Source organism: Argopecten irradians, chromosome 3 (assembly GCF_041381155.1).
Source record: "Argopecten irradians isolate NY chromosome 3, Ai_NY, whole genome shotgun sequence".
Taxonomy (NCBI): domain Eukaryota; kingdom Metazoa; phylum Mollusca; class Bivalvia; order Pectinida; family Pectinidae; genus Argopecten; species Argopecten irradians.
Window position 1 is genome coordinate 42,778,115 of NC_091136.1, and position 12,732 is coordinate 42,790,846.

At 36.4% G+C, this 12,732-nt stretch overlaps 2 protein-coding genes across 6 annotated transcripts in view; one reads left to right on the forward strand and one right to left on the reverse strand.

The window, feature by feature from the left end:
* The window catches only part of LOC138318665 (centrosomal protein of 112 kDa-like), a 29,175-nt gene extending 27,304 nt beyond the window's left edge, over positions 1-1,871 (reverse strand). For all 5 annotated transcript variants that reach the window (XM_069261261.1, XM_069261260.1, XM_069261259.1 and 2 more), the window contains exon 1: positions 1,721-1,871. The gene's annotated coding sequence lies outside the window, so the exon portion shown is untranslated. The remainder of the gene's footprint in view (positions 1-1,720) is intronic.
* Positions 1,862-12,732, forward strand: part of LOC138318668 (N-alpha-acetyltransferase 20-like) — a 56,413-nt gene continuing 45,542 nt past the window's right edge. Inside the window, 2 exon segments of the mRNA XM_069261265.1 lie at positions 1,862-1,989; positions 11,870-11,894. Of these exon segments, the coding sequence (XP_069117366.1) occupies positions 1,937-1,989; positions 11,870-11,894 (78 nt within the window). The 5' untranslated portion in view covers positions 1,862-1,936.

The following is a 12,732-nucleotide window of genomic DNA, read 5'->3' on the forward strand; positions in this document are numbered from 1 at the left end:
GAGCCTGAGCTTTGGTTATTTTGGTTGTGTTTTCTACACAACGAAAGCATATATTAAAGCGATTTTTGACACAACATTTCTTTGTGTTATGTTTTATCTTTCTATGTAAGTTATGTTTCGTGAAATTAATTTGAATTTCATAAATCGACCTTTATCACTTTTCAAGGGGCTAAACCATGTAGCCCACAATGGAGCGTGACATTTTACGATTTTTTCAAATTATTTAAGGATTAACTTGAATAGATTTTTTTATGTTATGGAGATATAACACAAAAATCTGAGTGTACTCTAAATAAACCGCAAAGCGGTTTATGATGAGAGTACACTCAAATTTTTGTGTTATATCTCCATAACATAAAAAATCTATTCAAGTTAATCCTTATAATTCAATTTATTAAAGATAATCTCTTCAACATTTAAAATTCATTTTGGGACTCTTTTGTCTATGAAATTATTACGCCGTCATCTCAGCCAATCAGAAGCGACGCTACAAACGACGACGCCATTTTTTCCTTTATGGGCTGATAAAGTAAATTTTTAAGCCAATGAAAATGCCTGTAACAAGCAAAAATGAATTATTAAAATATGATGCCTTTTTGACAAGAATTGACGTAACCCAAACACCAAGTAAACCTAGCTGATCATAAAGGTATAAATTTAAACATATCTATCCAATTATTTCATAACAAATTCTGTCTTTTTTGTAACTGCGTTGACAAGTAACTGTCTCGCCGATCTCTCTGTTTACCCGAGCCCGAGCTAAGGGCAGACAACTCTCCGACCCGAGCTTTTTTAATGACTGTACATGTAAAATGCACACATTATTATTACAATATAATATAATGTAATTAATGTAATAGCAGTTTATATGATATATTAATATTTGAATTTTAATTAAATGACATTCAGTAAAAAACTTGACTAAATTCAAATGAAAATTAATTAGATAATTAACTTTGTCCATGTATGAAATAAACATCAGTTATTCATGATATTGTTTATTTGGAGTGAACCATTTGTAGATTACTTCAATTCTTAGATCAAGGGAGATGTAGTGAAAATTTTACTTATCAGACCAGCTATGTTTACTTGTTGTTTGGATTAAAACAATTCTTCTAAGAAAAGCACAGATTTAAAATAATTTGGGAAAATCGTAAAATGTCACGCTCCATTGCGGGCTACATGGTTTAGCCCCCTGAAAAATGATAAAGGTCGATTTATGAAATTCACATTGATTTCGTGAAATATGAAATATATATATAGATAACAAATACCTCAAAGATTCTTTGTGCCAAAACTTGTTTTAATACGTGCAATTTTTGAGGAAAACGAAAATAACCAAAGCTCGGGCTCGGGGCGGGCTACATGGTTTAGCCCCCACCATTTGCTAACGTTTCTCAGGCATTACACTACATTACCCAATATTTCAAAGCTTTGGAACTTGCAATGATCTTAATTTCTGCTCTTGTTTCATGATTAAATTCTTTAGAAGAAGACCATATATATGTGTATAATACTACATAATTATCAAGCGCTAATTTGCTGTAATCGTCCAGCATAAGGCTTCAAGAAATCACATCACAAATATGAACAATCCTAAAACATGTGAACAGGCACAGGCTTGTCACCGACTTTTTGACACTTTACATTTTAACAAATTAAACAATTATTTGAATGCGTGCGACCATTTGAACTAAGTGAGATAAACATAAACCCTTACACGTCAATTTCTGCTGCTGCTAAACTATCCTTGTTCCATGACGAATTAAACGCAGTAACTTTTTTCGGTGTGTTATGATTATTCTGTTTTCAATTTTGCCGCAGCCACACCGGAAGAAACATCAAATAGTTCTTAGTGCGCATGCGCACAAGTAGTTTGTAGACTTCCTGTTATGAATCGCCGAACAACATGTGAAGTCAGAAAAAATCCAGAAATATGACAACAATTCGACCATTCAAGTGTGAGGATTTGTTCAGGTTCAATAATGTGTAAGTTCATATACTTTGAGTTTCATGATTTTCTTTGATTTTGTCGTTGACACCCGAACAGTCTGAAAGATGGGACGAAACATGTCGACATCCGTGCTAAAAAATAACGACAACAAACGACAAGAAACGACAACAAACGAAAACACGTTAAATACAAGGAAAAGTTAGTGACAACACAAGATATGTTATTCAGTACATTAAAATGAATATTCCTACCAAGTTTTATGAAGATTGGTGCAAAAATGAAGGAATTAGAGCGATTTGAATATTCTGAAATCGGCTGCTGGTCAACGATAAATCGAGTGACAAGAGGTTTGCCGTGACGGTATACCGACAACACGTTGTAACATCGAAAATGTTTTAAAAACCTAACGACAACAGAAGATATGTTATTTGTCATACTATAATGCATCTATGTACAAAATTTCATTAAGATTGGAACAAAAATGAAGACTTTATACCTGTTTTAATGTTACGTGATCGGCGACTGGTCAGGTTTATATCGCGAGTGTGTATGTTCAGTATTACCGACAACACATCATAGCATTAAAAAAATTACAAAAACCTAACGACAACTTAAGATATGTTGTTTGTCATACCATAATGCATCTCTGTACAAAATTTCATTAAGATTGGAGTAAAAATACCGGAGTAATGACGATTTCAAATATGAAGAGACGCAGAGTGTATACATGTGTGTAAGCCAAGCTTATATGTACAGTTCTAGATCCGACCGACAACACAAAGTATTTTACGAAATTACGCAGTAATGTTACCGTAAATAATAATATATGTAACCTATATCTAAAGAAAGTAATTCATGTCAATTGTAATGACTATTGATGAAGATTTGAATGAGTAATGGTCATTGAAATTCTCAGTAGACCGACGGCTTGCATACAGTATACATAGAAGAAGCACACACGTGTGTATATTATCAGTGTGATTACAGTTTGTGATTGTATTTATTGTTATGTAAAACATATGGTGTGTATATATACTTCCCATATGTTATCTTAAGAAATACATTATTATATGTTTTTTTTAATGGTACATTTTTGTATAAAATATTTGCGTATATTTTCGAGAGCATGAATGAACAACAAAGAAAAAACTCCGATAACGTCGTCTGTCTTTGGCGAGGATGGACTGATCAATTCGGATACTATCAAAGAATTTGATTCAGTATCAAGCAAAATCGATGATATGTATGGTGAACGTATGGGTACATATTGGTCTGAAAAAACTTTACCAACTATCCGGCGCAGGGTGGTTGAGGCCCCCATATACCCAAAGGCTGGAAAAACAACAACTGCGAATCAATGAATGACATCATAAAACTTGTTGGTGACTGGAAAAATTCGAAAAACGATTAGAGCACATACAAAACACGCAGTACAACCATGTGCGCAGATCGCGTCACAGAATAGGAGAGTACGAATTAGCTCCGCATGCGCAACATTTAAAAATAAGTTCAGTATTTTGGAGAGAACTGCCCGTTGTAGAAAGACAACGGAAAGTGCACAAGTTTTTGAAACTTGTGAAGCAGAAAAAGGAACTTATGTCTTCAAAAATCATTCAATAAATAAAATATGTAAGTTCAGTAATAAAAAGTGTTAAATAAACGTAATATTTGTAAGCTTCCCGAAATTAAAACTTACGATACGCAAGCGAAATCTTGTGTGCCCGCAAGACGGGATTCAAGATATTAAAACTTAATCTTTCAAATAAAACGTATTAAATAAAGTCAAAGTTACCGCGTAAATAAAAAAGTGAATTAATATAAAAATATTTACGCAGCTAAAAATACACACACACAAAAACTAACGTGACGCTACCCAATTTGGAACGCTACCCAAAATGAAACACTTTTAAAAATATGTGATACAGAATTTTCAGTTTGCAATCTAAACTAACAATAACAGTCCTGAACAAAAATTAAGGTGCTGACTAATAACTGTGACAATTTTAATATGCCATTTTCTTTCCAGTTGCTTATTATCTGTATTTTAAAATGAAAATAATTAAATTTTGAAAAACACCGGGAAACGACATTGTGCGACAACCCTTAAAACACCATATATTTAAAAATGAGAAAAATAAATGCTGAATGGAATATTTTTGAAAGACATGTGCCCTGAATAAACTAAAATATGTTTGAACTTTCTTTAAATGAATTCAAACATTTTTTATCATGCCTGGACATTTATTAATCAAACTTTATTTAGGAGGTGTTTCATTTTGGGTACTCAAATCTGCTGAAACACAGGGCTGACAAGTAAACAAATCATGAAATTAATAATTCAAGCATCTATTTGTGGAATGTTAAGAAAAAAATCTGGATTCAACCACATGTAAGAAATTTTTTACAATTATCTTCAAAAAGTGTTCCAATTTGGGTAGCGTCACGTAGGGTCTGGAAACATACTCGTGTATTGAGTATGGCCTAGAGTTCTACACCGACTATAATTATGATTACACAATAATGGCTTAGACAAACAGTATCGAGACCCTATGCACTCGTACACACACGTGTACAGGCGTGTGTGAGTCGTCGATCTGTTGTCGGTAGTAAACCTGACCAGTCGCCGATCTCGTAACATTAAAACAGGTATAAAGTCTTCATTTTTATTCCAATCTTAATGAAATTTTGTACATAGATGCATTATACTATGACAAATAACATATCTTCTGTTGTCGTTAGGTTTTTTAAAACATTTTCGATGTTACAACGTGTTGTCGGTATACCGTCACGGCAAACCTCTTGTCACTCGATTTATCGTTGACAAGTGGCCGATTTCAGAATATATTTAAATCGCTTTAATTCCTTCATTTTTGCTCCAATCTTCATAAAACTTGGTAGAAATATTCATTTTAATGTACTGAATAACATATCTTGTGTTGTCACTAACTTTTCCTTATATTTAACGTGTTGTCGTTTATTGTGCAGGCGAGGCCGAGAGCTGACGCACGCTTACACTTTTGAGTTTGCCCGAAAGTTGTCAATTCTTGTCGTTTGTTGTGTCGTTATTAAGCTTGTGACTCGCCCAATGAAACAAAAGCTAACCCGTGAAAATATATACTAGATCTAGCCTATATCGTAGGTCTCATTTTGTGGATGTGACTGAAAACCATATTTTTAATCAAAATCAGTGTATTTTCCAGTTTCTTTATATACGTATTGTTTTAATATATAAAATTAAACATGTATTTGATTTTCCTTCAGAAAAAACAAAATTCAAGATTTGCGAAAATAAAAAAAAAGTCCTTTTTTACGGTTGCACAGAACATTTCTATCTCTCTTTTTTTTTTCAGCTCCCGCATCTATATACATATTGATTGTCCATTTGTTTGGAGGGACATCGAGCAACAAGAAATTGCCAAATTGATAAAAAATTAAAAAATTTTTAATTTAAACTAATCTCAAGGACCCGATGACATTCATCCAAAGTTATTAAAAGAACTTGAACCTGTAATATGTAAACCACTATAAATTCTTTTCAACCAGTCAATCCGTACAGGCTTGTGAATGGAGCTTGGAAAGTAAAAAAATAACAGCAATTTTTAAAAAAGAGATAAGTGATATGCAGGGAACTACAGGCCAGTCAGCTTAACGAGCATCGTAGGGAAATTTTTGGAATCTATTATTAGAAATTGTGTGATGGATCATATCTCATGAAGAACAATCTCATAAGCAGTCAGCAATTTGGATTTGTTAAAGGCTGGTCCACAGTACTCTAGCTCCTGAAAACCATGGATGAGGATGAATGGACAAAAATAATAAAAGTTCAAAGGTGGGCTAACAATTTACTGCCTGGATTGAAGAACTATTTATATGAAGAAAGATTAACTCAGGCTAATTCTTTTACATATAACCGAGAAGCAAAATATGGCATAAATGTAAGTTTGCAAACAAAATTTATTTCATACCCCGATGAAATTAAAAAATAGTGACTTCAATGCTTATAATTAATTTTTCAGGCTACTTTATAAAATGAAATACGTTTACACGTACGATTCCATTTATTTTTTCCAAGGGATTATTTTTTCCAAACCAATGCGCAACATCAATGTTTCTATTGTGACGTCATGATAACGTAGGGATATTTTTTTTCATCGTGGAATGGAAAAAATGAATAGGCCAATCAGAAAGCCAGAAACAAAGAGAAAATTTTATTTTCTTATGAACCATATAACATAAAGTATTGACAAATTCCAAGTCATTGTTTCTGTAATGATACATTTGTAAAGAACATTTATACAGACGAAGTTATCTGAAGATATGGCGTTGTCAGGTATTAAACCGCCCGAATTAGATTGGAATAGTGCTTGAATAAACCGAACATGTGGAAAAAGTTTAGGCAGCACTGTGAACTTATTTTCAATGGTCCCCTGAAAGGAACCGATGAAGAAATTCAATGTTCATATCTACTTCTATGGATTGGCCAATGTGGTCGCGATGTGTACAGTACTTGGACACTTACCAGCGAGCAGTGTAAACTTTTGAAAACTTGTTATGATGGGTTGGAAAACCATGTTCAGCCCAAGACAAATCCTCATTTGCCAGATACAAGTTTAATAACAATGTACAAGGGTCTAGTCCGTTCGACGATTTTGTCACACGACTCAAAATGTCATCAAAAGATTGTTCATTTGGTGAAGAAGGTGGACGATACGATGAAATGATACGAGACGGAATTGTGTTTGGAGTGACGTCACAGAAGGTACGTAAAAAACTCATAAACGAAGGGAAAGACTTGACATTAGAGAAAGCTATACAGATAGGACAAAGTTGTGAATACGCGCATGAACAACTAAAGACAATGAAAACTCAGGAAACAACACAAAGTCAACAATCATCAGTAAATGCTGTAATGGGAAACTCGGGTCAGAAATGAGGACATTGTCACCACAGGAGGAAAAAGCCACTTAGGCAGCAAAAAATGAAGAGAAGTCTCACACATCAAAGGACTGTGGTTACTGCGGATACGATCATTCAAAAACAGACAATTGCCCCGCAAAAGGCAAACAATGTAACAAGTGTCACAAGTGGAATCATTTTTTTAAGAAATGTAGATCTGTTAACTCTATTGATATTGATAGTGAATCAGAGTCATCTGATAATTATTTCATTGATGTTGTCCGCTCAGGTGTTAAGAATAATGCCCCTATTTCCACTGACCAAGCTTTTGTCCAGGTAAATGTGGGTCCCAGCCATAAACCTGTGAAATTTAAGGTAGACACAGGTGCCCAGGTAAATATCATACCTAAAGATTTATTTTGCAAATTGTACCCTGAGTTAGAGTTGTCCAGACCCCGCAAACATTTGTCGTCCTATAATGGCTCAACAATCCGTATGTCAGGTTGTTGTAATTTGAAATGTGTGTACAAAGGTCATGGTATAACAGCTGAGTTTTACATAGCTGATACGACTTCCATTCCCATTCTAGGTCTCAAGTCTTGTCTAGATTTGAAACTAATAAAGTTGATCTACTCTGTAGGTGAGACTACTCCGAGTAGCGGAGCACCCTTAGACAAATTGTCGGTCCTCAAGGAATATGCCGATGTATTCGATGGTATCAATAATTTTCCGGGTACATGTAGTATCCAACTCGATCCAAAGGTGCAACCAACCGTGCACCCACCGCGCAAAGTACCTGACGCGCTTCAGGAAAAACTTAAGCATGAGCTTGACCGCATGGAGAAAGCGAACGTTATAACCAAAGTAGACACACCTACTCCGTGGGTAAACTCCCTGGTCGTCGTAGAGAAGTCCTCGGGTAAGCTTCGGATATGCCTCAATCCGCAAGACCTTAATAAGGCAATTAAGCATCCCCATTACCCCATGAAGACTTTGGAGGAGGTTCTGTGCACGATACTTTACAAAACTTGATGCAAGTTCCGGATATTGGAACATTAAACTCGATGAACCATCATCTTACTTGACTACATTTAACAGCCCATTCGGAAGGTATAGATTCCTCCGTATGCCCCTTGGCGTACAGTCATCGCAAGACGAGTTCCAACGCATAGTCGACGAGAGCTACGAAGGGCTATCTGGTGTCACCGCTATCGTCGATGATATTTTGGTCTTTGGTTCGATGCGAAACGAACATGACGAGCGCCTCCGAGCTGTGCTAGATCGTTCTCGCACAGTAGGCATTAAGCTTAACGACGACAAGCTAGAGGTCAGTGTAAGCAGTGTTCGATATTTTGGTCACGTGTTGACGTCGCAAGGATTAGAACCGGATCCCGACAAGGTCACCGCCATTCGCGAAATGGAACCCCCTCGTGACAAATCTGAACTCGAAACCGTCCTCGGAATGATAAATTACTTAGCAAAGTTTGCTCCGAAACTCTCCGAAGTGACATCTCCGTTACGTCAATTATTGCCACGTGACGTAGAATTTGTGTGGGAACAGCCGCAGATAGACGCATTTCTAAAGATCAAGGATTTGATCGCACAGAGTCCGCTACTGTCCTATTTTGATCCGAATGAGTCAACTACCTTGCAGGTAGACGCGTCAAGATACGGATTAGGCGCTACTCTTATGCAGAATGGCAAACCTGTATCCTATGCGTCCAAGTCTCTGACCCCGACCGAGGTCAATGTTCGCCATAGTATTTGGGTGCAAGCGATTTCATCATTACGTATTTGGTAGACCGATCGATGTGGAATCCGATCACAAACCACTTGAATCAATACTTAAGAAACCTATAAGTGTCGCCCCTGCACGCTTGCAGCGTATTATGTTACAGTTACAGAAGTATGACATTACGGTCCGACATGTACCAGGAAAGGAAATTCCTGTAGCAGACATGTTATCACGCAAGTCTATGCCCAACACTTACCCCGAACTCTCGGAGGGCATGGAAGTTCAAGTTCACGCTGTTATGTCAAACTTACCGATTAGCTCGCGTAGGTTAGAAGAACTCCAGAACGCGACTACGTCCGGCCAGCAGATGAAAAGGTCATACGAGAAGGCTGGCCGGAAATCAGGAAAGATTGTCCTATGTCAATAATTAAATACTGGAACTTTCGTGAAGAACTGACTGTCATGAGTGATGTGGTCTTTAAGGGAAACCGCATAGTCATTCTCAAGGCACTCCGAGCTGAGATGTTGAGTATACTCCATACAGGCCACATGGGTATCGAGAAATGTCGTAGTCGAGCTCGCGACGTCATGTCTTGGGCGAGCATGCGCGACGTCATGTTCTGGGCGAGCATGAACTCAGACATTTCTGAATAAGTCTTGAACTGTGACACATGTCTTGAATTACGGAACTCAAATCCTAAAGAACTGTTGTCTCCGCGTGAGATACCTACCTGTCCCTGTCAGGTAGTAGCCAGTGATCTGTTCACATGGGATGATCAAGAATTGGTTGTTACTACTGACTACTATAGTCGTTATTTTGAGGTCAGCTTGTTGACCAGCACAACAAGTTCTAACGTTATTAGGAAGACATATTTGCACAACACGGAACACCCATAAAGGTGATTACAGACAATGGGCCGCAATACTCCAGCGCAACATTTGCAGATTTTTCATGCGCATGGGACTTTGTCCACGAGACATCTAGTCCTTTATTTCCGCAATCCAACGGCCTCACAGAAAGAACCGTCCAAACGGTCAAGAGGATATTTTCCAAGGCTAAGACTGACCAGAAGGATCCATATTTGGCGTTGCTCGAGTATCATACTACGCTTGACTCCGGTCTGTCTCCTAGTCAACTGCTGATGGGTCGTCGTCTACGTTAATTATACCGACGTCAACCGAACTTCTAGAACCTAAATCTAGTCAGTCCGATCACTCCCGACATCTTTCCGAAATGAAAAGAAAAAAAGAAAATCAGAACTACTACCACAACAAAGGTTCAAAACACCTTGCTGAACTGGAAATAGGTGAAACGGTGAGGATCAAACACGATAAAAAATGGTTACCAGCGGCCGCCGTAAAACAAAATGATGCAAGATCGTACACTGTGCACACTCCTGATGGTGGATTTTACCATCGTAACCGCTGACAGTTATTGAAGACCAATGAAAAGTTGCTAGACGTGAATGATCTAGAAACTCCTAAACTGAACCATGACTTCAATTTTGGCGATAGTTCGACCAGAAGCTCAGTTGCCTTGCCCAAAGATACTGCCCCAGCAGTAAAACCAAAAGCAGTTGTCCCGGGATCCCCTGTAAAATCTACTTCCCATGTAAAGCTGAAGGTAGATCTTCCAAAACCCTCTTCTCCTGTTGTAAATACCCCCCATCCTACATCACATGACTCTGGTTACACTACACGTTCAGGTCGTCAAGTGAAACCCAAAGTAATTACATCAATGTAATGGAATCAAAACACACGTTATGTGGACAAACATTATTACCGATTCCTAATGTGTTAATTTGTGGATAAACTGTTTAGTTTCAATTTAGTGATTTCTGCAATCATTCAGCGATTATTACGATTATTTTGCGTTATATGGACAACAGACTAGTAGATTGAATAATCATTAGTTTATTGTTTATCATTTGTTTTTCAGTGGTCACCCGAGCAGGTATATAAAATGTGTTATTAATCGTGAATATAATCCAGTACAAATTTCATTTGTGGTTTATAGACATTCATGGACTATGGACAGCAACAAATAAATTCTTTAATTAAAAGAAGAGAGATGTAATGATATGCGATATCTTATGGCATAATATTAATGGTGTGCTGCTCCCTAGAGGTGCAGTTGTCTCCCTTGTGTAATTGTTATGTAACGCATGCTCGGTGTGACATCCGGTGTAGCACATGGCAGAATAAAGCTGGAGCACGATGTTGTTCCTCTTATCTTGTTTGTCATTGTCAGAGACCTCTACCAAGCGGTAGCATCATTACAGTTTCGTATTTCAATTGAGACCGTTGTAATTACATAACCACTGAGGAGGTGATAAAATGATTTTTAGGCAAGACAATGCACATAACAAGGTAAACACACTACTATCAGAGCGATTGGAGCAGTTCTATACAAAAGTAGCATTACTCTACAAGCAAGGTACAGGGTTCGGCATACAAGATGTTCGACCACAATATGTGTAAAGGCGGACAGCGAGCAAGTTTGAACATTTCACACGCATTTCACCACCATGGACTTTTCTGGCATATCACAGTAAAACCGACTGATCTAATTTCCATTAAAAACAGGTTTGTCCCGATATACCTATAAATTCTAATGTTCTCTTAGACTGAATTGTCTCTTTAAGCTCTCATCCTTAGTATATAGGCGCAATGAAGGAAGTATGATTGATTTTTTTTAAAAATGTGCTATCATCCACCCATATCACAGGGACTTTCATTGTGTCATTTAAACAGAGAAACAAATCCGGGAAATGCATTAAGCCTGGATAAATCAAGGTGCAGATTGGACGTGAGGAAATATTCATTTACCGAGCGTATTGTTGGCAACTGGAACTCTTTAACTGAAAGTGTAATACAGTCACCTAATCTAAAAACCTTTGAAAAAACGTTTGGACAAATTTTGGGATAATGAAGAAATGAAATTCAAAACAACGCCGGTATAACGTCACAAGAAAAACTTTATTCCGTTATTTGAATAAATGAGTATGGACTATGATCTGAATATAGAGGCATGTATAGTGCCTGCATTCAGAATAAACTAAATTAAAGTTAAAATTAAGTTAATTAATTTAATTTTATTAGATATGAAACACTGTTGTTATGAGCACTTATTTTTAGTTTAAAAGAGAAAATGTTCACTTGTTGTCTCATGGTCATGATATTTATAATTTATAAGATGAATATAATGTACCCAGTAACTAAATTTGTTTGTGTATATAAAATTTGCTGAATTTTAATCTTAATTTTTCTTTTTTTATTTCTAGGAACCTGGACCCTCTCACAGAAACTGTATCCTTTAAGGGAAAAGCATAAATTTCACTAATTTCATAACAAGATATGATCCTTGAAATGTGATTCATGAAATCATTTAACTTCAAGATAAAGGATTGTCTGTGTCAAAACTTCATATAATTTAAATGTAGATGAACAGGGAAAATACACATTACTTTGAACTTGGACAATTGCGACCTGTGTTCGATTCCTGGTCGGGGCTTTCGACCACAAATCGAACACGGGTCTGTGTGAAAACTACGTCTCTACTGCTGGAGCCAAAGAAGCATGCTCTAGCTGTCAGCTGAGTGACAGAGACCATATTTAACACTATAAATACACTGGTAGTTCTAGATAAGAAAACACCTTAGCAAAAAATGCTGAAACCTTTCTTTTTTTCTTTAGCAAAAAAGAAATGTTTTTAGCAGAACTCAACTAGTGTCTGACAAAGTTACTTTTTTGTTCTTTAAAAATTATCAAAAATATGAGTGATTTCTACAATAGTTTACAATGCTTTTAATTGCTAAAAGTAAACTAAGAAAATAATAAAAGAACATTTCATACTCTTTCACATATTTCCCCCCCCCCTATTTCTCAAGGCTATAACCAGGCCATTATTTTATCAGTGTATCATTTGGAATAACAAATGTTTAAGCACTTAAATTCCATCTAGCATCATATGAACTAAAAAATGGAATTACAAATATATTTTACTTCTTCAGTAAAAAAAATGACTTAGCAAAAAATGCTAAAATGATTATTTTTATTTTAGCAAATAATGTCTACCATTAGCAGAATACCCAAAATGCTATCCATAGAGTGAGCACAGATATACAAACCACACTGACACATTTCT